Source organism: Danaus plexippus, chromosome 6 (assembly GCF_018135715.1).
Source record: "Danaus plexippus chromosome 6, MEX_DaPlex, whole genome shotgun sequence".
NCBI classification, from domain to species: Eukaryota; Metazoa; Arthropoda; class Insecta; order Lepidoptera; family Nymphalidae; genus Danaus; species Danaus plexippus.
Genome location: NC_083540.1, coordinates 1499783 through 1526700, shown reverse-complemented (window position 1 = coordinate 1526700; position 26918 = coordinate 1499783). Strand labels below are relative to the sequence as shown.

The 26918-nt window shown below is 30.1% G+C and overlaps 2 protein-coding genes across 3 annotated transcripts in view; one reads left to right on the top strand and one right to left on the bottom strand.

Annotated features, from left to right (window-relative positions):
• Nucleotides 1–26918, top strand: part of LOC116779193 (syndecan) — a 143226-nt gene that overhangs the window by 43973 nt on the left and 72335 nt on the right. The window lies entirely within an intron of this gene.
• LOC133320850 (lipase 3-like) lies at nt 20114–22100 on the bottom strand. The gene is made up of 5 exons (XM_061529785.1): nt 21952–22100; nt 21594–21798; nt 20963–21330; nt 20669–20791; nt 20114–20576 (listed from the first exon to the last, which is right to left on the bottom strand). The coding sequence occupies exons 1-5, from the start codon at nt 22051–22053 to the stop codon at nt 20199–20201; spliced, it is 1176 nt and encodes a 391-aa protein (XP_061385769.1). The 5' UTR covers nt 22054–22100; the 3' UTR covers nt 20114–20198.

Here is a 26918-nt window from a genome sequence, read left to right as displayed (position 1 = left end):
AAATAGAATTGTATAATAAATTACCAAAAGGAAGAAGATAATATTGTTTTACTGCTTTTGATGTATGTTCTGTCTGAAAACGTTCAAGTAATGTTTAGGTAATAATTAATTAAATATTCAAGTTATGTTTTTTATTAGCAAAACATTTTAGAATTCCATGTCCTTCCTAACAAAAACTTCCCGCATAAAACCGGATATCCAACAGTAAACTCATATGCTTTACCCAAATCATAATTATAATAATTCATACGGTACGTAAAAGAAAAAAAAAAACAATTTAGAAAACTGAACCTCTATCTATCAGGGCTCCCCCGGGACCTCAGATAGCAGCTTATCTATTAGAAAAGCCAAGCAAAATATATTTGGCCCATAAATTCATTCAAGGGATAAGCGGTATAAGCAAACAGAATAAATAAAACAAAAGCGAATGGAATGGTTATTTCATGGTTCATTCGCATGAAAAAGGTACGCCGAATGTGAATGTCCGTGAAACTACGAGGACTGTAACGCCGAAAATACTGCTGATGCCGCAAAAATGAACTAAAAAAAACAACAACATTAAACTAGAACGTATGTTATGATCGAAGTTGTTTAAATTGTATGTTTATATGTTTAATGTTCTATGAGATTATTCTCTCGATTCGGGAGTCGATTTGCGGTTTTTTTATGGTAAGGGATTTCGTTGTTGTTATGCATTCATTTTTCGAGGGATAACAGAATCGATCCGATACTGCAGATCGACCTTTAGACGGTGAGTCCTAAAATCTTCCTTGAGAATTTAAATAATTCTGTAACTTAACGATGACGTTTTGAAGATTAAATTCAATTAGCAGGAATATTCATAGCATAATACTATGAACACAAGATTACTAATAAGCACTACGCAGACGGTTCCAAATAATTTACATACGAATGCAAGGGTCGGGGTTTCTTAGACTGTGTTCCGAATTATTAAGTTTAATTATAAGTTAAGATGAAATGTATATAACACACAGGCACACATACATACCTAAGTATACTTTTGGACATCTGAATATTTAAAAAAAAACAGCGATCCTTTAAACGCTTGATTTATTGATTTGTAATGAATAAAAACTATTTAAACTGTACCCAAATGTTATTTATTAAAAAATAAATGTTTATTTTTTTGGTCAGTATCCAGCGTTTAGGTGATGCAAAGTTTATTTGGTAAATTAAATTTAAAAACAATTTTCGATTTACATAAACCATCAAGAGGTCAGTGGAATTGTCATATTGATTTCATAGATTTTTCATATGAAATTAATGTTTTATAGTTAGTTATAATTTGGTTATACTTTCCTAATATTAATGATCACCTCACCTTACTAAAATCCCCATTAATTTCATCGCCCTCTTCAAAATATCAAAGACTGGAAACGGATGACATTAATCCAAAGTAAGTCTTTAAAAAATGGTGCCGGCTTATGTCTAATTTACTTTTATTCTCTCTCTCTTTAATAACGTCTTTAAAATAAGTACAAATTTACATTATGGGGCACTTAGGGGAAGGTTCATCAAATATACTGCAATAACTTTGAAAGAAGTTTTATTATTCCATTATGTTAGTGTAGCTATCTTAACGCTAGAAAAGGTATTGAACAATAATCTTATGGCACGGTCAATTATTTTAATATAAAATTACCCTGCAAATTATTTCGATATTACTTGTATATTTTTAAGGAGTGAGAGTGCAATGAAGTAGTAATAAATTATTTATTTACGCTATAATTTTTTCAAACAACACCTTTGAGACGTTAACAATAACATTATAGCCATTATATCTACGATTGTAGGTAAATCTAGTATCAAAATATATTATATAGCCATTCATGGAATGCTGACATTTCGATTCGAGAACGACGACGACACCTTTCATTAACTTGTAATATAGATTATAATAGGTCATAACACTATTTGTGTGAGGAAATAAATAGGATTATTACAACTTCGGAATTGCTTTGGTTTCCCTTTAATCAAAAGTTAAAATACAGAATGCTCTCCAAATACGCTGTTTATATTTCGAATGCAACATTTGCCACTTGAAATGACTTCATAATTATACTACTATATAATAAATATGATCTGCATAAGTTTTTCAAATATCCCAGTCCCTTTATTTAAACTAATACTAATTTTTAAATATATTTTTTGTAAGGAACACGTTCGAATTATAAAAAAAATTTAATCGAGACAATAGATAATATAAAAAATACAGTTTCAAAATTTTATTTTGGTGTCTACATTAAATAAAATTTCTGTGTTAGATACAAAATTTTGTCTTAAACCAATATTGTTTCTGGCCGATTTCAGAAATGGCTTTGTGATGATAATATTTTTTACGTACTACTTATTATTCCTATCTTATAACTTGTCTAAGTATTATTCCCTTTGTCTTACGTTTGCTTATTTAGAATAATAAAAATTCAGCTTTATCGTAACGGGTATAAAAGATCCAATAAAATATAAATCCGTCTGTAACGCCGACATCGGATGTGTACGTGAGCTCGTTATTGTAAAACGAAACAACTATTTGTTGGGAACCTCTTTTTTTTTGACTTTCATATCTCATAGTTTAATATCGCGGAAGTTATGTGTATTTATGCAGTTTTTTTACTATTACATTCCTAATATTTAATGCTGTAACGCTTAAAATTTAAGACAAAGAAAAAATAAGATATATTTGATGGAAATGATTTTTGTATATTACTAACACCAATCCGTGACCTAACAAAGGATCTAACAAAAGGCAAATTTGAAACACGAATACTTTTATATGTTCGGTATGAGAATTGTTACTATAAGATCAAGGATAGCACTTATATATAAATACAAACATGTGTGTTGCCGTAAAAAAAAAAATTGATTAAAAAAGTAATAAAAAATTAAGACATGGTCAAGTAGCCTTATGGTAACTGAAGTAGGCCCAGTGCTCGCTCTTTTTTAATAAAATAGATTGAAATAAATATGAATAATTGTATTATATGTTTATTTTGTTATAATTGAAAATAACTGCATTTAATTAAAAATAATTTATGTGTTCCTTTTATGTAAAAGTTTCTAAGCAAAATTATTTACAATAGCAGCTTAACGCGACTGCTTTCTCTTAATAGAAGAAACAAAGAACTTATATGAGGCTTTGTATTACAAACATGTTTAAACATATAAGATTGCTCTGAGCAAAAAATCTATCCTTTAATCGTAGACTTTGAACTAGTGATGTTTTGGGGTTGTCTTTTCATTTAGATTATAGGACTTATCTTAACAGCATGTATCCTGCCTTAGGATATTGTTACGTATAAATTAGCTTTTTTATTACTTGAAGCATTTTTTTGTATGTCCTTCGAGATATTAATTTCTATAATCTACTGCTGCACACTTAAAGTAAGTTTGATCCATTACTTATATTAAGATTGTCTTTGAATAAACTAAATTTGTATGTTTATAGAACTTCCAAGAGCCTGATTGCTTTGTCTATTTAAGATATCAAATCAATTATCTTTACGTGTTTTTTATTTTTACCTACTTTTTATTATCCCAAATACGTATATATTGATTTTTCCACTTTCCACTTCTGAATAATTTACCTTTAAGAACTGATTTATCTTTAAGGAGCAGTGACTATTAAACTTTTTTTTTACGTACATATCCTTGGACTGGCAAAAATACCCACCTGTCATTGTAAAGTCCTTTATATAATTATATTGGCCTTGACACATAATATAAAAATACCTTAGCTGAGATATGAGAAACATAAGTATATATCTCTGAGTATTATCTCAAATGACCCACAAATAAGCTCCGAGTCTAGTTCGCATTTAATTTAGTTATCTATATACAATCAATCTATATAGTTTACTTATCTATATGAATCTATTCCGGAGATAACGTTATTCCGGACGTAGGTTCGAATACTGCTCGTGTCGATGACTTAAGCATTCTATATTTTCTAATATTAACGTAATTATAAGCCCACGCTGGCTTTAATGATATAAATATACGAAAAAATAAAACTACATATGTGAAACAATTCTAAAATATAATTATGGAAAACAAAGTATAATTAAAAAAACTTAAGCGTGATAGACGTTATGTTATTATAATAATAAATAAGGTTAGAAAAAAATGAAGCAGTGGGACAATGTTGCCTGTATGAAAGATTCGCGACTTAACATTTACTAACAAACTATACTTACTTACTTACTTACTTACTACATATTTATATACTATTACATTTTCTTGGCTGCAATAGATATACACGATGCAATAATTTAAACAAAAACTAATTCTATGAATTAGGAAACTAACAAGTGTAACTAAATAAAACAACCAACTAACTGTAAAATACTGTACGTAAACCTGTAAATATTGTTATAAAGTTTATAATATGTACAATTTTGTAATTATAACTTAGTGCTTCAACCAGCTGTTTTTGAAGATCTCGGTTATGAATGGAAAGGATCCAACAGATATACATTCACAGTCATAAATAGAAAATAATGTATTGAGCATTTTTCCAGATTATATTTTCAATTTCGAATTCAAAAAACCGATTGATTTCCAATAAAAAAATAAATAAATAAATAAAGTTACTTCAGACCTCCTTTAATAGCTGATGTTTCTTTGTTATGCTGTAGCTTCATTCGTACTGGAATAAATACCTGATGTTTTAAAGTGACACTTGAATGACAGTTTCAGCCACTATGTTTTTTCTACATATATTAAAGTTTTAATATTCATGAAAATAAACAGTTCTCTGTTTAAATTAAAAAAAATATGTAAACAAATAAAAGCGTACACCCACATCAATAAACACGGAGGGAAAACTTCCCTTAATATTAAAATATAATCTTTTTATATGCTCAGCGAAATTAGTTTGCAACAAGCAATGAAAATCCATAACTCGCGCTTTGCAAAGTGTGCAAAATTTTATGCTGTATCGAAACGTAATTTTTAATTTAAATAAATCTAATTTTAATATTTCCTCGAAGAGGTTACTGCCACAGCGAGAAATAATTCGGATGGTTTGAGTTCGTTATCAGGATGTTTGCATCGATGAATTTTCGCGCGAGTCGTATATCCGCAGTCCGCACATCTGACGCAGAGATCAACACGCAACTATTATATTAAACGTATATATTTTCAAATTCCACTGTATCACTACTGGTTTTAATATGTACTACAAAAATAATCAACTCCGTTTGAAAAAAAAAACGGTGATTAATTGTTTTTATGTTACAAGCTATAGGTGGTAGAGCCTAGCTGTAGTCATGTAACTACAGATCGAACATGGACTGGCTCGACCGAGGAAGTACCACCCTCTCACAGAAGATTGGCGTGAAGTAACCTTTAGTTACTGCGTTTTGTCCGATGAGAGAGAGCCGGTTGCCCCTTCCCTATTTTCACCTTTTCCCGTCATTTTCTTTTTGTCACCCCTCTCTATTCCTAAAAAACCAAGGTTGGCAACGCATTCGCAACAGAGATGTTGCGGATGTCTATGGGCGACGGTGGCTACTGCCCACCAAGTGGACCGTCAGCTCGTTTGCCTCCTTTCACATAAAAAAAAACAAATATAAATTCGTTTTAAAAAACAATGAAACTGGATTTGTATAAGAAGTCGCTGGCTGGAAAGAAAACGCTTTCTATCTAGTTTATTAAGTAACCGCAGTAGAAGGCTTTATGATAACCTTGTTTTGCAATTCTTTAATTCATAATAAGTTAAAAGACGAATGTCCTTTAACATAGCAATCAAAAACAGTTATAAATTGTGTTAAATTCTATACTAAGTTAGAGTTGTCTCAGTAAACTCCTCCGTTTTAATATACAAATTTATTTATATTGTCTGTATGTTTTATATCTTCATTTCAGTCATATACAAAGATAGTCAATATAATTAACGTAGTCTTTAATGAGAATGTGCCTCTACATTCTCATTAACGCCGTTTAATTAACATAAAATAATAAAAAGAATTATATTATCTTCATTATTTTTTTTGCCATAAAAAAAAAACTATTGTTTTAAAAAAACAGATCTCGAGTTAGCGAGTGAAATTTATATTTTTTATCTGTATTAAGTGCTATTATCTTAATTAGAATTTTTATGGGTATCTGTAAAGTTATATTTTTATCTGAAGATAACACTTCAACTGATTTAAAAACATAATGCGTAAATAATAATACAGAAGTAACGTTTATGTCTGCGAGTTTTGATATCTAAGAATTCAATTTTAATAATTAAACAGAAGGTCTTACAAAACTAATTGCATCTTCAACTTTGTCGCGCTTGTTGCAACTTTCGCCCGACATTGAGCCATTTTAACGATCTCTGATTATTCTTTATTAAAACCATTAAAATAATAATTGCTATGCATCTTCAAGTTTTAAATTATTAATAATATGAATTAATACTTCCATTTATTAATATAATGCTTATTGTTCACATATATATATTTTTTAAATTAGGCATGTGTTTAAGTAGTTCTGTCGTATTAACCGTCGTTAATAATAAAAGTTTGCTGTTTCAATCATTTTGGATCAACGGACTATGTATTAAATCGTTATAACAGATATCGTACAAGTACATAGCTTCCTAAAATTAAAAAGGAGACGAGTTTTTCTATATACGGTTGTTTAATTTAACGAAATGATACTTATATATATATGTATGTATGTTTTTGACAATGAAGTACTAAACCACATATAACTATATTTTATAAATTTTAATTATATAAATTAATACGTATATTTTGTGAATAAGTAATTTATACAGAAGAGATTGACGTGCAGAACTAACAGTCGACAAAGTTCTATAGAGAAAAGTTAGTTGGAATTGAGACCTAACTTATGTATGTTGCTGTTGAATTATACATCTCGGTAACTAACACATTCGGAAACATTAGCAATTTATATCCAGCACTCTGCAACTAATTATCTAGTTCCTATTAGACATATGTTGTCGTTAAAAAGTTTGTCATAACAAGGTCCAAACAAAATCTTTGACACACTAATTACATAGGCTAATATAGTCTACAATTTTCAAACTTGTGCTATCACTGCAACTATTGTTCAAAATATTTGTATTTGAACTTGAATAATATTAACTGTAACATAGCATTATATTTAATATTATTCAAGACTATATTACGTTATTTACATCAGTACGGTCACAGAAAAGACTTTTTTATCCACATTCTAAGGCTACGTTCGTTATGATTGTTATTTCTCTGTAACATGAACCGTCTAAATTGCCTGTCTGTCTTCACGAGAATACATCATCGTGAAAATAAGGACATAAGGGTTTTACCGATGTTGTCTGGAAATATTTCAAATCTCCAAAATATTCCTCATATACAATTTATGAAATCACATTTAAATTACGAAGAGATTAGACTTGGATAATTATTTTTTCTAAATATTATTTGTTTTTTTTTATTTTATATTTGTTATAAAAAAGGTTGTATGTTTCAGTAGTTTATATAGTTCTAACAGTATATCATTTCCTTTACAGGTAAGATAAAATGTACTGGACCGGTCGGTGTAATATTGAAGAAACTCAACAAACATTAACAAACAGGGAGCTATGCATCAAATAGTTTTGAAGGCGAACATAAAACTTGCAGAGTCAGATTGATTTACGACTTCGTGTCTTAAGGCAGCGGGAATGAGATTAGCATTGTTTACTGTTACTTTGGCTATAAAGGGCTGTACACATTAGCAACTTCTTATGGCGCTGTTTAATAGTAAAATGTTGCCAGTTGCAAATGTGAAGAGGTATAAAGGTTTAGCAATCGACATATATTTAGAAAAGTTATTAGAACTGAGCTTAAAAGGATTATGAACTTAAATTACTTTCGTATGGGTTTTACGCGACTCCATCCCAATTTCATTATCCCAACAAGGATGGGCTCTAATCCCTAAATTGATTTATAATGTTATGAGGGTAAACAATTAATTTTCACTAGTTATTGGTATTTGGAATTTTTTCTTCCAAATAATATTCGTTATAAGATGGGTGAGAAATAATTGCGGACTACCCACAGCTTAAACTGTGCCCTCATTAGTCAAAGACAAACACACATTAATTTCCTAGGTTTCACAAAATTTTCACTAGCCTTTATTAATTACAATTATTTTCATTTAAACTTGTTTTTAATCAAAACGGACATTGACATTAAACATCCTGAATTCTATATACATACAATATTTATTTTTATTGTATCCAGTCCAAGAAACACAAGATCGGGAATCTCAAAAAAAGAAAACTCGAATACCCACATAGTTACAGAGAATAAACATTAATATTTCAAACCGATGAAATTATTGGAAATAAAATTGATATAATATAATAACAGAAACTCGTGTAATGAAATATTGTGTTTTCATTAGTTCAGTTGGAGAACAGTAATAACGAAAGTTTCAAATATTTGTAGTCATTACGTTTAGGAATACGACTCTAACTGTGATTGACTCAAGGGTTACTTTAGGTTTTAACCCTCTCGCGATTAAGCAAGCTCGCCAGGCGGGGGGGTGCTCCTTGTCACGTGGAGTGAGCCCTCGGGGGAGGTGGCCGTTCGCGACCTGCCGCCGGATCGTCGCGGATGCATGCCTTGAGCGATTCCCGTGTCGATCCACCAGGCGATGAGGAGAGTGACCGGTGTTTTAGTGGGTAGCATGGGCCCTTCTGGCCCGTGAATCCCACATAAGATCCCGTCTCCCCTAGACGGAGGGGTAGGTATAAAACCTTTCACCGAGCTAATAAAAAAAAAAAGGGTTTACTTTAGGTCAACGCTAAATTAATGTTTTTATGTCATTAAAAGAATATATATTGAATTATTTCGCTGGACACATTAAATGATGAAATAAAAGTTAAATTATTCAAATTGATGTGGTGAAATGCCTACAAATGTCATGATAATCAGAGATTAATTCAGTATGAATAATTGTAAATGTTTATTAATATTTTCAATAAACGAATAGGGAAGGTGACATTTTTAATCGTGATTGTTAAACAGGAGTATTTTGATTCAAAGGTCGTTTACTCTGTCGTCAGCTGCCGCGAAAGTCGGACGTTTGTGATTGATGTACGCCACTTTGATCTATTTGAACCACCGAACTGGACATTATATTAAAAATATACAGTTATTTTTCGTAAAGTTTAAAAATCAAAAGAGTTGTTTTATTTGAGACAGAATTTAATAAGCAAGATGTGTTATAAAATAATGCCCTGGAGATGAATTCAAATAAATAATATTTCACAGTCTAGTAACTAGCTTAAAAGCTTCAAACAGCTCTTAATTCTATAAATAAGAGAGAAGCTAACCATGTGTGAAATGAAATGCAAGTAGTAGCCATGATTAGTCTCTGGAGCGCAATTTCCCAGAGCATTTTATAACGCTGGCGAGAACAGAAATTTTTGTCTGAATCTAGTATCCTCTGAGACTTATTCTTGTTTGACGAAAATATTTTATTAAACTCTAATACAACTGTTTACGATTTTGTTTAAAAAAAAAAAAAAAAAATTAATATGATTTATATTCTTTTGTCTTATTTTATATGGAATGGTTCTGTTTTAAACAAAAATAGAAATAAAATAATATTCTAATTGCAAATTAAATTTCCAGTGCGTTCTGCTACCGCCTCGGTGTTATTGTTTTAGTCTGAGTGCTGTTTGAAATGATAAATAAATACAAGAAGCGGAATAAGGTTTTAGCTACAAAGTTTCTACGTACACCCGAGCGTCTTATATAATTCAAATGTTCATAAGATTAAACAGTTTAACATTAAATCATTGTTAAAAGCGGCAACGGCTGTAATTTGTTGAACGTCTCGCTAAATATCTGAAGATAGCTAAATAATGAAACATAATAATATAGTCAAGACTATCAAGTTAATTACATTTTTTAATAACCAGCTTACACAACGGAAAACTATCGAATGTGGAGGCAAAAATTGAGTGTGATAAGTATAAGGCAATGAAAATTATCTTATGGGAAACTTATTTTGAAATTACCAACAGAGAGATAAAACGTAAAGTATTTATGTATCAATTAAAATTACAAAGCAGACGCGGATTGTCACTTCAATTCAAAGAACGTGAAGCAGTTGTAGGTTGTTCCGCCGTCTTTTTAACTAAGACATCCGCACCGCACCTAAAACAATATTTGCCCTCGTTAATGGCCTTCACGCAAGCAAATGTTTGCAATAAGATGGGAAAAAAAGTTATTGTTTGTTGTTAACATAATCTTAAAATACGTTCAGTAACTTAATTACTAAAAACATTATTTTATTTCTGTTTATTGTATCCTTAGATTAAAATTTCAATTTATTTTTCGCTTATTTGTCATATTTGTTAATGAGCGTGGAGGGAAGGTCAACATGTCATCATTGGTGGACTACAGTGAGTGAACATTATGTGATGTTATTTCATATTTATTATCTGTTTCTAAGAAATTAACTTCACAAATATTTAGATAGCTATATAGATAAATATCGACTGGAGGTATATTTTATTTATAATATTTGATATCTGCAGATTTTCAATAGTCCACTTCGGGACCAATGAAATGGTATGAGGATCTTCCTCACATTTATCATCAACTTCTGATTTCGCGTCATAGAAACTTTACAAACACTCCAATGAAATATATTGTTATATCTTTAATAAGTTTTGTTATAATCTCTACCTTATTATAATTTATATGTTATTCTTGAAATGTTATGAACGTTTCATTGTTTTGCTGTTATTATTATTTTTTTTATATGGTTAGTTTATAGCTGGATATATTTTAACATGGAGTGGTTGGAACTTTTTCATGAAAACCTATTTACTACGCCTACATTGCTTACATTTTCAGTCTTGAAAGTTGAGTTTCTAGACGTACTTTTTTGCTATCAGATCAGTATCCGAAAGCAATTCACTTAATGACTTTATTTTACTAGTATCTTTGCTTCTACAGATCATATTTCACTCAAGAAACAAAGCGGTTTTTGAGTGTCCCGCGTGTCTGAGACGTAGTTGTTAACAATGACCCTCATAAGAAATGCTGTACACAGTTAAAGGAACGGCAATAAAATTTTGCTAGACCAAAGAGTGTCGTTTAACTTCGATTTAATAAAGATTCCAACTCTGATTAAGGTTAACCAGGATATTATTAAGATCATTATAGAAGTTGCCTTCCCGCACGGCGTCTCTTGGAGTTCCAAACAACTTAACAACAGGGCGCTAGATATCCAACTCATTAGCGAACTCCCCACTCCCCCGACACATAAGTTGCAAACTTGACCCTTTACTATCGCCTAATAATCTCGCAGAGTCTCCCCCGAAATACTTCTTTCGTCATTATCAATTAATTAATTTACGAACAATTCAGCAATTAATTCCCACGAACAAAAAGCGGATCCACATTAAAAAGTTATTTAACTGCTGACACTCTGAAAACAAAGAAAGAGCGAGATGTGTCGAAACTTTGAAACGAAGGTAGAGCTCGCTAGAAACCGAGAGATGCCTCGCTTAAACCATGCTTATTTTAGTAATGATATTAATCTTGAACACGTCTACACAGACAGACACTCCGTATCTGACGTTATGTTTGATATATAACTGGATTTGATTCCACGTCAGATGTCAGGTATTGTTTGAAACTAATAATCTTAGCTTTGCGACAAGCAGGAACCATTATAATTGGATCAGAATAATCGCATTATGAACCAGGTTGATGTTCTAATTTTTCTTTATGATTTTATTACATTCAATGCATTGTGCTGTAATATAATAACAGACATATGAATATTACATTTCAATGATTTTGAACGCTAGTGTTACGTGTGTCAGTAATGTGAATGAGCAGTTGTTTAAATTGCTACACAGCTAACAAACGATCCAATATTTGTCAAAACACTTTGATTATATTACCAAATGTTTCCTCTAACAAACAACTCATAAATACCCACATTTAAAATGCGACTTTTTTTTTGATATTTAAAATTACCTTCCTGTTTGTCTTGAATGTTGTAATCGGCGTTTCGACAGAAAAATAAATCGTGTCTTTCAAACAGAAAAGCCTTTGCTTTTAAATATAAACTATATACCTTTGTATATAGTGTTTATTTATTAAATATCCTAATTCGGGTGTAACCTACTGTACATGTAAATAAGGTATATTCTTAACTCAAATTATAATTACAGTAATGAAAATATAAATGATAAAGCAAGCGTGTTGAGCTATCTATTAACATAGCAGCCAGTAAAATCCACAACACCTTTGTTCTCTAGTTAAATACTCTCACTTGTGTGGTGTATTTACTAATTAGAGCTAATAAGGCAGTGGTTATTCACTGTGTAATTACGTTTCCCAAATCAATGCTAATTTAATTATAAATGTATCACCCGTTAAGTATATAACGTCATTCCTTAAACCCGCAATCATAATAATGGGATTGGTCTATTGTAACGGCTGTGTCGATATTATGCAACGGATGGCTGTTGATTAAGTTTATGTGTTGAGGACGCTGTAAAGCTGAGATAAGAAGAAAATAACAATAGTTTTGATGTTTTTAAATCGTGTGAAACTAATAACTTTATTAAATATAATCTACGCACTTTAATCTTTCTTACTTGTGTCTAAAATAAATTGTAAATTTTTTATTCGTAAAATATGAACAGAGTGCGTTGAAACATGGAAATATTTTATTCTGTTCATCTCCATTTAAATTGACAATCCAAACATCATACAATATTTTATCTAAATAAAATTTAATGAAAATAAAAAAAAAAAATAAAACTTTCGTAGCATCCAAATTCAAATCGGAGTTATATGTATAGAAAATATTTGAATAGTTTGGAAATGAATAAAATTTGCTGGCGCTATTTGTGTTTTATGTTTTTGTTCGTTGCTTTCTTTAAATTAACGACTTCGTAGAATATAAATAGCAATGTCACAATCGTGTGTTTTTAAAAGTGTTAGTGTGTGCGTAAATAAGGATGTACCTACACAATATGCTCGGATCTCAGACGAGCATTATAACCATGCGTATATAACCTTTAAGTATATATATATATATGTAACTTACACAAAATAAACCAAGGTTACAAAATTTTAAACTTACGATAATGCTTAAAGCAGCACTAAATTAGTTAAATGCTAGTAGAAAAATAATAAATAAAATTAAATGTTGATATAGAAATAGTTGGTAGACAAAACTATTCAGTAATTAATAACTTTCGATAATGATTTTATTTATAAATTATTCTGATCAATACAATACATCGTGTTTTAAACTCGTTGAAGTATTTACGATAAATGTGTGTAGAAGTCAATGAGAAAGTAAGCTTTGGGATTTTTGTCTCTTTTGAATACTTTCCATCCCAAGAGATTATTAATAAAGAGGACTAAATTTACCTTGTTCTAGAGACAAGTAACCCATATTGTTGACTCGTTTGATCATGTTTAACTCTTTGTACGTTAAAGTATAATAATTTTAACGTAGAAACCTTCATCGATAAATTACAAGACCCCCCGCAATCCCTATCCCTGACGCAATTAAGTCCCCAAAGTCATACCAACTACGACACTGTCGGTTGCGCCTGACCGTAGATGACATAGCCAAGATAAATAGTTATAGTAATTAACTAATCTTAAATGTAAGGTTTTTAAATATAATATATAATAAACATTAATAAAATTCAAATATAAGCTCTATTTCGTGATAAAAGTGAATTAAAATAACGTAGGTATGTCTGTGTCGCGTTAAGTGCATGTCTCTTTCTGTGAAACGATAAAGCAAAACTTAATTAAATTATTTATTCATTTCATGTGAATGTAATTAATGCAAATATATGATTTTATATTTATAATAAACACACAAGATGCTAATTGAAATGCTGGAAAGTATAAAATTTAAATAAACATTACGAACTAAGAGATAGTAGAATTATAATTAGACAGCCTGATCTAATTTCTTTTAATTTACGATTATATAAATCGTTGCGGATGTTTTTATGACAGGCGTTCATATTTAAACACGATAATGATTTCAATAGATACATTATTCAGGTTTCTAAAACTAATAGCTATATGATAATACATTTAGTTAGATTTCTTTAACTTGTTTTAACAATACATTTTTATAATAGGACAGACTTTAAATTATGGTGACATATTTGTATAAAAAGGAAGCTCGTCCGCTCTATTGTCTTTCCGTTACTTTTTAGGGTTTCCGCTCTATGCGTATAGGATATCGTAGGGGAACACCTGTACACGTCGGTCTATGGTGACGGATGTCAATAAAGCTTTAATTACCATTAAGAACTATTAAGCTACTTTTTTATATATCTTAATTCTTTATTAATAGATAGTTATGTTCATTGTGATCTTAACTTATCAAAACGACATTAACATTTGATAAACGTTATATTGTATATACAATTCTCGAAACGCTTGTTCGACTTCGTTTGATAATTTAAATTTTATACGATAAATTGGCTCTTAATTGACCTCTTTAGTTTCAAGTCGGCTTGAACTAAAATTTAAATTACATTTGCCTAAGGAAAACCCATCATTAATGGATATTTATGAGTGGGGGGGAAAAATCTCGACACACAGTCATTAGTAAGGCATTACTTAGCATCTGGCCCAAGTCATAGTACATGAACGTTTATGATGCGATTGTCACGTACAGGCGATAATAATATTTTAATTTTTAAATAAAAATCAATAATATTGAATTTACATCTAAATATTACATATAATTCTGATTACTGCTAAATATGTTGAATTATTATTTTTTTCTATCATTTTGTGTTTAAAAAAATCGAATGAAAATATATATGTACATACACGCTCCTCAATATTTACTATACACATTATATTAAGACATTAGATATTTTAAAAGTATTTATTAAACAAGTTAAAACATTATTACGGTTATTATGCTACGAAGATATTAATATCGCCCTAACTTATAACTCGGTCCAAGTCCTACTTGGCCGGGGGCTTAATGTGCGCGTGCTTTTGACTGGGGCACGCCCTGGACCCACTTCCTTGTAAATGTATTAGATATTGTGTTTCTTTTTGCTTTATATTATCAATGTTTTCTGAGTAAATGAAACTAATGTTTTTCGGATTACTACGCGTATTTTTTACCTTGCAGCAACCGAAACATCGGGAGTATGTAGTATAAATTAATAAAATATCGCGAAAGTCTTAGATCTCATTATGTTTTCTGAGTAATTACCGATGCAATGAACACTTCGTTACTTAATGACTGTGCGACAATTTAAAGCAGGGTTTACACCTTTCGTCAGCACTAGCAGTAAATATGCATTGATATACACCAAAAAATTCATAGCAAAGATTTGTGTAGACAAAACTTTATAAAAATAATTCCACAAACACACGGTAAATAAAAAATACCTTTTCTTTAGTTAAATATTATGCTAATGAGTTTTTTTTATAAGAGTAGTTGATGGAATATATAGAATAGTTGATCGAAAAGTTTGAAGTAACTAATGTGTAAAACGTAACTATCACTTAATATTCCGTCATCATCTCATTAATGGAATGATTGTTATCAAAGCTTTAATAATTTAAGTGAAAACAAGTGAATAGATTAAATATATTAACAATTCAATACGAATATTAATTTCGCGTATTCCATACATAAGTATATAATAAGATTTCTTCTTTGCATGCGGGCAAGTTAAATTTTATTCATGTTGGGATCCGTAAAGGGGACAAGTAAACACTTGGAACAATGCGGTGTCTACATGGTTTAAGAGCAAACACTACATTGCACAAAGACCTCGAGTTTTTACACACGAAATTTTGAAACTAAATCTTCTATATCTCAGTTTTGGTAAGCGTTGTCCTAAATGTATTATAGGAAGAGACATCCTAAACAATTTATAAAAATATTTGCCATACAAATATGTATCAACATTAGCTTTTTCCTTATAAGAATTATTCTAATATAATTGTGGATTTATTTACTTTATATAAATTTGTATTCCGTTAAACCTTTAAACAGCTATTTATTAAATGCAATGAAGTTAAAAAAATATATATTGCTATAAATTAAATTCTTTATTTTATTAAATGTGTAAAAAAAACCTGATTTTTTCCGTATTTTTTACTCCAAAGAATAAAAACATTCATAAATCATTCGTCCATTTTCCTGTAATAATATTACAAGGTTCAGGTTCAGGTTGGACGAAAGCTGTAACAAAATATTGTTACGAAAATCAAATGAAAACTTTTTCCGGCTTTCATATAATATTAATAAAAAATATCGATGTAAGGTTACATGATCGAATTCTCGATTAATACTGGGGATGTTGTTATTTTTGAGGCACGCGCCGATGAGGCGTTTTATCAGCTTTCCGCTTGGTCGCGCGGGATAAGCGCAATAGCTGCACAGGTAGGCACTCAGGGCTGACACTCTCAAAATGGTAATCTCAAAACTGTATGTGATGAAAATACAACAAATAGGTATACTATATTCCATACGATCTCATAGAACAAGTTACCAATGATGTTTACTTTGACCAAATATTGGCTAGGGGCAGCCCTAACTACTGTACTGCTAAAAGTATTTCGTTTTATCGATACGTCTTCTTTAAAGGCCGCCTGTTAAGGAAATTCGGGCGTTACTTTACCGATTCCGTTTGTATCATGGCCTGCACCTGAGCACACTTTAACTTGATATTTGCAAAACGTATGAGACCTAGTATCGCTACTTATACGCGGTTTTCAATTTATTACGTATGGACTGTATAAAAATATATCCTGGGAATGTTATATACAAACTATAGCCTGTTTAAAATAGTAACAAGAGATTGATTGAGGTCGATTCTTTTTTAATTTTCCAATCGGTCCGTCTTCCCGTGTTGCAGCTTGAATTAATTCGCACGGAACCAATTCACCGATATTGGTTTCATGAACTATTGATAACCTTGTCACGTACCTTCGCGTATTGATCAACTGCCATTGATGCTTTCACATATGAAATAATACTGTCGAATGAGATACATTACAGAAAAAACTATTTTTATTCGATACATGGTTTTCCTGACTGTATTCATGTTTGGTTCCAGCCAGAGATAGATTTTCGTGTTTTCTTTAGTGATGTGCACCTGTAATAAAAGGTAACTTCAAGAGTATCGATAAAAATAACGATATTGAAAAAGTATCTATGGGATATCAGGTTATTTATAAAATACATAAATATTATACATGCTGTTCACAAAGCATTCTCGTCACGTAACGACTTGACCGACAATATTACTTATCTACAACTTTACTGTAACTTCCCTTAAAGATAAATGCAGGGCTTCCGCTCCGACGCGACGTGAAAGAATGTTCTGGTCTTTATGCTCTTTCTTACGATGTTTTTTTTCGAGACGTTTTGTATTTTGTGAACACCCTTTATTCGATGATACATCAACAATCTACTTATTAAGGATTTAATATAAATCCGGGGTTTTAGTGGTGATGATAAAAGCTTATCTATAAGTACACGAGCGGCCGATTCTTTGTTTTTTTTTCTGTTTCCAGAGGCAGAATATAAATAGAAACGTTGCTTAAAGGTTTAATATTTTTCCCAAATAAATTTTTAATTAGTGAAAAGATTTATTTATACTAAGATTTAATTAAATTTAAGATTGTAATAGACACTATAAGTGCCACTGCATAGTAACATTTTATAAACAAAAGAAAGAGTACAACAAATCAATAATATAAAAAAAATCGAAAGAGCTCAATACCATGCACATAAAATGAATAAAAAATTCTTCATTATTTAAAATTATTATAGCGTAGGAGTGTACTGACTAAAAAGTTTTAATATAATAGAGCCAAGCGACCACTGAGGCAATAATAATAATCGGAATTCTCGGTTTGGTATGACGCGAATTTTAAATAATTTTAATTGAATGTGTAAATTCATACCTGGTCGACTGTTTTCAAACAGGATATTTGTTTAACTAAAATATATCTACGTCTATATAGTTAAAAATTAAACGCCTTTTACTATGATATAGCATTATCAATAATTTACATTTATTCAATGACACACCAGGTCACCTATCACATATTTTATACAAATGTTAAGGATTTCAGGCATCAGCATGCGAGTGTGTTAGCCGTTTTAATAAGTCCATTCCAAGTTGAAAGTGAGGCTTCATAAAATTTCGAGGAAAATCGGAAATAAAAGCTCTTTGTATCACCGCACTCCATGCAGCATAAAAGATGAGACATTTATGTACGTGTAGCGTAACTTGTTCCTATTCCTGGAAAAAATGGAAAATAATGATTCGTAGTTCGTAATGCATTTGTAGACTATTAGCCTTATATTCTGTGGTATACTTATCAATAGTTTTGGTCTTGATTTATTATGAGTCAAATACTAAAATCGTTATAAGAATATCTATAGCGGCATAACCAATAAAACGTATGAGTTTAAATAAAACTAATATTTTCTGATCACTAAGCGTTCTTTTATTATTTCAAACTACACACTCCCGACGTTCCGTGATCACGGGCAGACGAGACGAAATGACGCGTAGTAATCCGAAAGCATTAGTTTAACTTAAATGAACACTCGCGAAAGACGTAGATCTTATTAAAGGTCTGAATTAATTTTCTATACAACATTATTAAAAATACATTGTTACAAAGGACTTAGGAAAATAAAATATAGCATTAATTTTACGTAAGCCGTTTGTCCTATGGAGTATGTTTCTGTAAACACAGAAATATAACGGACGGGTATTAGTTATTTTACTAGTCCACGAACCTAATTTAATGTTTAAATATATGGTAAAAGAGCCTGAAACTATTATGTAACAATTTAATTAGTTTCAAAACTAATTATTGTTTATAATGTAAAATAATTTCGTACTACGCTTGTACGCTAATGATTTAAAAGCTTTGGTCAATGTTTTACACGTTCAAAGAAAATATCAAATACATTCTTTAATATTTTTAACAAATAAAAGGAAAGGAAAATTGTTATCCAGTAATATACAATAATAAAATTTACGTTTCTTTTTCGTTGTCGTCAATATTTCTAATAAGCCAACAATTAGGTTGTACTAAATATAATCCCATATTATTCGTAATGAATTGAATCAAATTTTTTACATAAAAATAAATAAAATGAGAACAATGAAATTATTTAGAATGGATAAACGATATACATAAATATAAATCACTTTTTTTCTGTCAAAGAAAATCAATCTAATTTGGAATATTTTGCTGAATATCTAAAATGATTTATCATTAAAAATATTCCTCCAACGACATTTTTCGTTTTTTAGTAACATTACTTTGTAAATATATTTGTGTGTTTTTACGTTTGACAAATATTGCTTCAACGTCGAATAAAATTTACTGTGAAAGAAATATTTCATTTTCTATAGTTTCTGTAACATATCATAAACCAATAAGGTATTTGTCTAGAAAATTCTCTACGGAAAATCGGGTTGTTGAAAGCAAGTCTATTGACGGATGATCGTACGTAAACAGTTTATATAATGATGACCTTAGCTCAACAGATTCACTGTGATGCCAACGAAACAAGATAAATTTTGTAAATAATTTTATTTTATTTATGCTATATCGTTGTACTGGTATATCTATTATTTTAACCTTAGCTTTTATGAAAAGCTATTCTTAAGATAGCAAATTACTAACTCAACAGAAGTACTTACGCTTAAAATGATTTTCTTTAACATATTATATTATGGTTCAAATACTTTTTATCATCTATTAATGGTTTTGTTAACAAAAGATATACTACTAATATGATTCTTCCAATAGAGAGCTCATTTTTAACTTGTCCATATTATATGAGACATATTTTTTTCATACTTTCATCAACAAAATTTTATATTATAGCTTAAGATGTTTGTATTTGTATTTTCGGCTCCTTTATAAAGTAAATTACGGATAAAAAAAAAACACAAATTTTAATCAAATGTGGTTATAAAAAAAAATCTAACATAGTATTAAAACAAATGAAAATACACCTATAAATCTTTTAAAACAAAGTCATATCTTCGTCGTGTCAAAGAATTTGCTTGAAATTAAAAGTCTATTAATTTCGCAGAATGTAATTTATTTATTAACACGGACACATGCCGAATTCAATCATTTGACAAAAAAAATCATGAAATTTCTTTTCTATTAGAGGTACAATTTCTTTAGCCTTTCTACAACAAAGTCAGACACCAGTGCTCGGGAGTCGTTAGCGCCTACGAAATCGGTATGAGAGAAGGAATCCTTGGCCACTCTGCGTACCTCACAGTTGGGCATATCTTTGGCCATGTTCAATACATCTCTTTCGTGTAAAAGGTCGTCACCAACCGTGTAGTGCATGATTGTGTTAATACTTATGCGACGGATGTCATAACTTGGAGGGTTAATGCTTCCGTACTTAGCAAGGTTCTTGATGGCGCCGTAATTCCATCTTCTGAAACTTCTGTCACGTATGTTCTGTCCGTAGTGAGCATATTGCTTGAGGGAAGCACCAGCGATCATCTCGTGTGACGCCAACAATTGACTCTGGAAGGTTTAAATTAGGTCACGGTTAAATTCCTCTCAGTTTTATTTTGTACAATGAAAAACTATAAAACATGCTGTTGGAAAATATTTACCATATAGTCGCTAATAGATTGTATCGCGCATTCCGCTTCAGGATCATCAGAATTTTTGCAATTTGAATTTTCATCTGAGTTGGGGCCAAGGATTTCTATGTTACCGATACGAACGGCAAAGTTCTGTGTGAATAAAAAAATATACATTTATGTGATATTGTTATATTTTGATAAAGGATCAATGAATTATGTGAATTAAATAAATTGATTTATTAGTGTAAAAAAATGGTTTATTAAATTTCTATTAGTCTGGGGATGTTTTGGATCTGGTCTTATATATTTTTCTATACTTACAAATATGACATTAGTGCTGATTGCGAATGCTTTTAACATGACGTTTGGGAAGTGTCTCATGTAACCGACTCCGGCAAGTAAATCGGCTGCCGAAATTTTGTCATTGTACTCAGGCAACACAGAATTCAACACCAAGAATGCCGTCCCTCCCTGGGAGTGGCCGACGTAATGGAGTTTTTCTTGTTTTGTTTCGCCGAGAATGTAGTCAATTATTGCCGGTAAATCCTTGGTAGCGACGTCTTCAAAGGTATAGTCGAAGAACTTCAATATATCTCTGTCAGGGTCGAGTGAGACATGGTTGCGAGAGTTGAGAGCTCCTCGACAGTTTCCCATCCACACGTCAAAACCAGCGTCAGCCAACAAGTAACCTGAATTAATATAACAATTTAGATTTATGATGCTATAATTTAGTAAGGATTAGACAGTTTTAAGAATAATATATTTTAAATAAATAATCACAACTAAAAAAAATTGGGTAGTAAATAAATTTAATGTATTAATAAATAAGATCATATCATACTTTTTTTTTTTTTAGAATACTTCATTTGACTTTTTTGTAATCATTTTCAACATAAAATTTTCATTCATTGAGCCTTTAGCCTGACTTTCTTCTAAGACACTATTAACTTACCCAAACTGTATTCGGGACCAAGAGTAATGTAGGAAATCGAAGAGCCCTGGAGACCGTGCATCAACAATACAACAGGCTTCTTTGAGACGCTTCCTCCTTCCTGTGAGCGTCCGTTGGGAATCCTATTCACTTCCAAGATGTATCCATCGCTGGTTGTTACGTAGTGGGATTCTGAGTAATATCCATCACGCGCTATTCTCTTCACCTGATAATAGACACACCTTAACGTTAAGCAAAATATCGAAAGCCTTGGGAAATTTGTAATAAAATTTAACAAAGATTTTCAAACAATTTTTTATACTATATAATTCTTGACGTGTGAGTTTAAGTTAAGTTAATGTTAATATTATTTACTTACAGTGTCAAAATAAATTTTTTGCGGACGGACACTTTCCCCAAAACTAGAAGATGTATACGCACTAAGTACGAATAAAGCGAATATCGAGAACGTCTTCAACATGTTATTAGTAACGATTATAAAAAAATTGTGACTTCTACGTAAGAAACCGCGTTTTTATATTATAATTTTATCTGTTGATTATTAATCTATCTGCGTCTTAATGTTTTGCTGTTTATATATTTTTCACATTATCTTAATCTATCCGCGCGGAAGAAAAGTCGTTTTTTTTAATCTCAATTGCATTCAACTCGACCTGCATATCTGTTTTATTGAACCCATACTTTGTCCATAAACGATTTATCATTTGAATTTTGACGATAATAATTATTGCTTTATTGTTTAGCAATGAAACAAACCTCCTCTGTTGTATTATATATTGTTCATGTTATGACTCATATCTGTTCGATTTAGCGTTTATGGAGATGGATAAAGTTGAAAATACTTTTTTTTGTTTTTTTTGCCGGAAAAGAGGTATTCTGAACATTCATTCAGATTATGTAGATGCTACGAGATATAATTATAAGAATTAAATATTAAAATATATACAAAAAAATTGAAATAATTGTAAACTTAAATGAAACAAAAAGCTAAAGATCTGGCCTTCGAATATTTAACGTATGTTAAGTGCTATATTTCTGTTAATACGGTTTCAAAACATTCGAACAATAATGTATGATCATATCGGAATTGTAGTGTCTTATATATTTGTCAGTTTGAACAGAGACTGTTTTCAAACATGAGTTAATAAAGCTTACAGGCTTTGTCTGGAAGGCGTGACCTACGTTTTAGTGACTTACATGTTCTTAATACAATTTCTTATACAAAATTTTTTCGTGAATGAAAACAATGTTAGAATTTTTCTTTCTTAAAAGTTGAGCTAAAATGCGATCTTATATAAACAGAAAAATCTTCAGTGATGCTTTTGAAATTATCAGGTACATGACAAAATAAATAAATTTTTTACATAAAAGAGTCAAATAAGACTTCGGAATTCGATTCCGTGATTGTAAAAAAGCGAAATATTTACTTCGAAAATTCATAGATTTTTTGTTATTGTAAATAACTTATGCTATTGATGATTAATACGTTAGGCATGAGCGTTAGATAACTATTACTAAAACCATGATTTACACAAGGGGAGAGATTAGAACGTGTAGCTAGCTTTTTATCTTACAAAAACTCATTAAGTCATATATTAAACGGTTAGAGCCGGATTATGTGGCCATAAAAATTGTTTAAAAAGACCATATATATATTAGATAATCGGCAACATATGTTTTTAATCGTATTGTTTTTTTTTTTGTTTATTGCCAAATTTTAATACATCCTACAATTAATAGTGTAACTTACGATTATTGGAATAGAGTTCAATTCGATTCGATACCGAACTGTTAACGTCTTTACAGATTCTTAGCGGCAGTAATTTCATTTACAATGGTAAACGTAGTGTTATCATAATAGGAATCTTCGACCGTGAAGGATAAGGGTGTAGGTGAAATATATTAATGTTTTTGTTAATAAGGAATCTGTTACACTAATTTAAGTCGAAATAACTTAAAGATATTTATATTTTTTCCTTAAAGTTAAATAAGAAATAAAAAAAAAAATATTTCAGAAAATTTTTTTGCTTCAAACATTTAGTTAAAATCAAATACAAATATATAATGATATTATTGGATTACACATATATATTATATAGTATTGTATTAAATTATTAACAATACATGTTAATACATAGGAATAATTATTATTTATATAAATACACTCGGAATCATCGTAACATTTCAGTTCAAGCTCTATATATATATATATATATATATATATATATATATATATATATATATATATCACATTAAATCAATCACCACTCACCACTAGTAACTCTCACGACAAGTATATTCCGTTTTTCATATGAAAATATTCAACAGAAAAATCACCTTTTTTACCCGTTTCAACATTTACCTGAAAATTGCCTTGCAAAAAAATAATTCTATCATCAAGAAGTTAAAACTTGTAATATTGGTTTCAGACCGAAATTACAAAAGTTATAAAATTCCACGAAATACATTTTCTTTTAATCCTTCGAATTCTTCACTCTGTACTTTCGACACAAATTATTTTACTATAAAATTATTACAATTTCCAATCGTCGTTCGTACGCAACTGAAAATATTTTGTAATTTTTCCCGTCCAAATAAACGCTGTAATTTTTTATGGTACAATAACAATTTATCTTTATATTTATATAACATAATAAACAAAAAAGAAATATTCCCCAAGCGCAGTTCTGTCCCGACATAAGACTCAAATTTCTCTGTTAGAGTAAGAATTTCTAATCTCATTTTTATTAGGCATTGAATTATTTTACAGTCAATTAAGTCATCGAAGTCTGTAATAAAATACATATATACGCAACATACGCTATATATTTTATCTATTTACTTTATATAATATGTTCTTGGTGGAGCGTATTTGTGTTTTGAAACTGGTGATGGTTCGGTTTGCAAACTTGTACCAAACTAGTAAGAAGATTCTCAGAAGCTCTAAGCTTCTGTATTTCCTATCAATGATGTTACTTCTTACCGCTCCCGTGTCTTAGAACTTCCTAGAATTAAAATAAAACTCAATTAAATATAACTAACAAGTCTTTATCTACCGCTGAAGTGAAAAACATTCTTTACATCAGATAGCTGGCCAGCTAATTTGTAATCCATTATTAGCCAGAAAACTTCGTATGCGACACATGATAGTAGTTTATAAGGAAAGAATACTGAAAATATTTACATTACAATAAAATAGTTGATTTAATTCGGTAGTATGCTTTTTTTTCATATCATATTTATATAGTGTTATGTACGTACACATATAGATTATCTGCTATCTTTTTTCATAAATTATCAAATTGAAGTTGAGGTTGAGGTCGAGCTCTTTTTTTTAATTCTTAGTTTTGTTAACCAGTTTGGTACATATTGATCGAAAATACATATATTTTCGTCACCTATCTGAAACCTTCAAAGTTAGTTTTGAGTACACCAACACATTACTACATTAAAAAAGATACATTTACATATAATACATTAGAAAATAAAATCATTTAAGATAAACTATTACCATTTAAAGATCACAAGCATGCAAATATATAATTATCTCATTAACTAGATCATTAAGACTGATTAATGTCCTAGTAATTACACTAAATACAATCCTCCAGTTTATAGGACTTGACTATAGATTTAATAAATTATTAGAAATTTTATTTGATCTATTATATATATCAAGAGTACAAGTATATTCTGTTTTATGTTTTACAAATGCCTTTAATTCTTTACTAAATTATAAAATTTACTTCACCGTTTCGTTTTTTATGTTCAACAAATTTTCTCTATAAAAATTGAGATATAAATATTTCAGGAGGCCATTCAGATATTGTTGCAGTCAACTTTGAAAGGTAGAAATGATACGCTTCTTCTGAAAGTTTCGCGTTAAATAATTTTATTCGTGAACAGTAATCTTAATTGGCAATTATTTTAATTATGAAAAATTGCTATTATTTTTTGTATTGTTTAATTATAGCTTCAGTTTCTTTTTAATAACTTACCTTTTTTTTTTCAACATTTAAAGCATCAATTTAACAGATCAATGAGCCTTCTGTTTAATCTATGTAACGTGCACAGCAGATGTTTTTGTGTTTTTTTTTTTGTTAGGAAAATACATGCTAAACAAAATGAGTATTTTGGAATTGTGGTGTAGTAAAGAAATAAAGTAAAATATTAAAAAATAACAATGCTATCACGAGTGATTTATAATTCTAGCAATATCAAAAACACTGCCTGTGAGCTATATTTCTTTATCGTTCTATGTACAAAGTGATAAGACAATTAATATACACCAATAGGATCATTAAAATTTAATTCTTCGATCCGATTGATTTGTGTAGGACCACACCCTCTCTCTACCAGACATTCACAACTCTTGCTTCCTCGCATCCTCTACGTTAATTTGACTTTCACCTCGAAATACAGCTTTTAAACAAAACTTCGCCTCTTGTAAGAAGTTTCCATCATGAACGAGATAAAATAAATTTGGAAACATTGTCGTCGTTCACGCCTCCAAACGACTTCCTTCATTAGGGTCTACGAGCCTCACTGAATACTTGTATTTATCCGTTTAATGTCCTGATAGCGGGCATTAACTCGACCAGATAATAAGAGCTTTGCAACACTTTAAAGTCTTTCCAGTGTCGTTGAGAGTACTGATGTACGGAATTGTCGGGGATCACGCTAAGCTGGCTTTTAACCTTCGGCTGACACTTTATTGCTTTATTATGACGCGCTACCAGTGCTAATGGCGTTTGTTTCAATATACATAGTTCAACATGTTTTTGGTCCTATTCATTTATATTTCGAACGTTCGGTTTTGTGGTTCCACGCTGTGTACGGTATCTAAAATTGTATGATTGAGTTCCTGCCACTTTGTTGAAGCCTCTTATTATATAATTACACAGAAATGTCACTTTGCTATAATATAAAATATCCACCAGGTTTTTAGTAAGTATGTGTTATATTAAATATAGGCATTTATAAATGTCATAAAAATTCTTAAATTGATATGGAATTCAGGCAGTTGAAATTGAAGTACGAAAAATGTACTGAACTTACGCAAGTTCTATACTGAATTCATAGGAAATGTATGAAATAGGAAAAAAAAGCTGTACTGAATTTGAATGTAACAAAATATGTTTGAGCTAATATAATTTTTATTTTCATCTTTATCTTCATAAGTAAAGTTAACTAAAATTTGTACTCAGTATTTAATTATTAAGTATTAGTATTAAGTATTTAACTAAAATATCATTTTATCATCTAAAAGTTTATATTGGAAAATAAAAAAAAAATATTTAGAGGACCTGAGAGAAACATAATCCA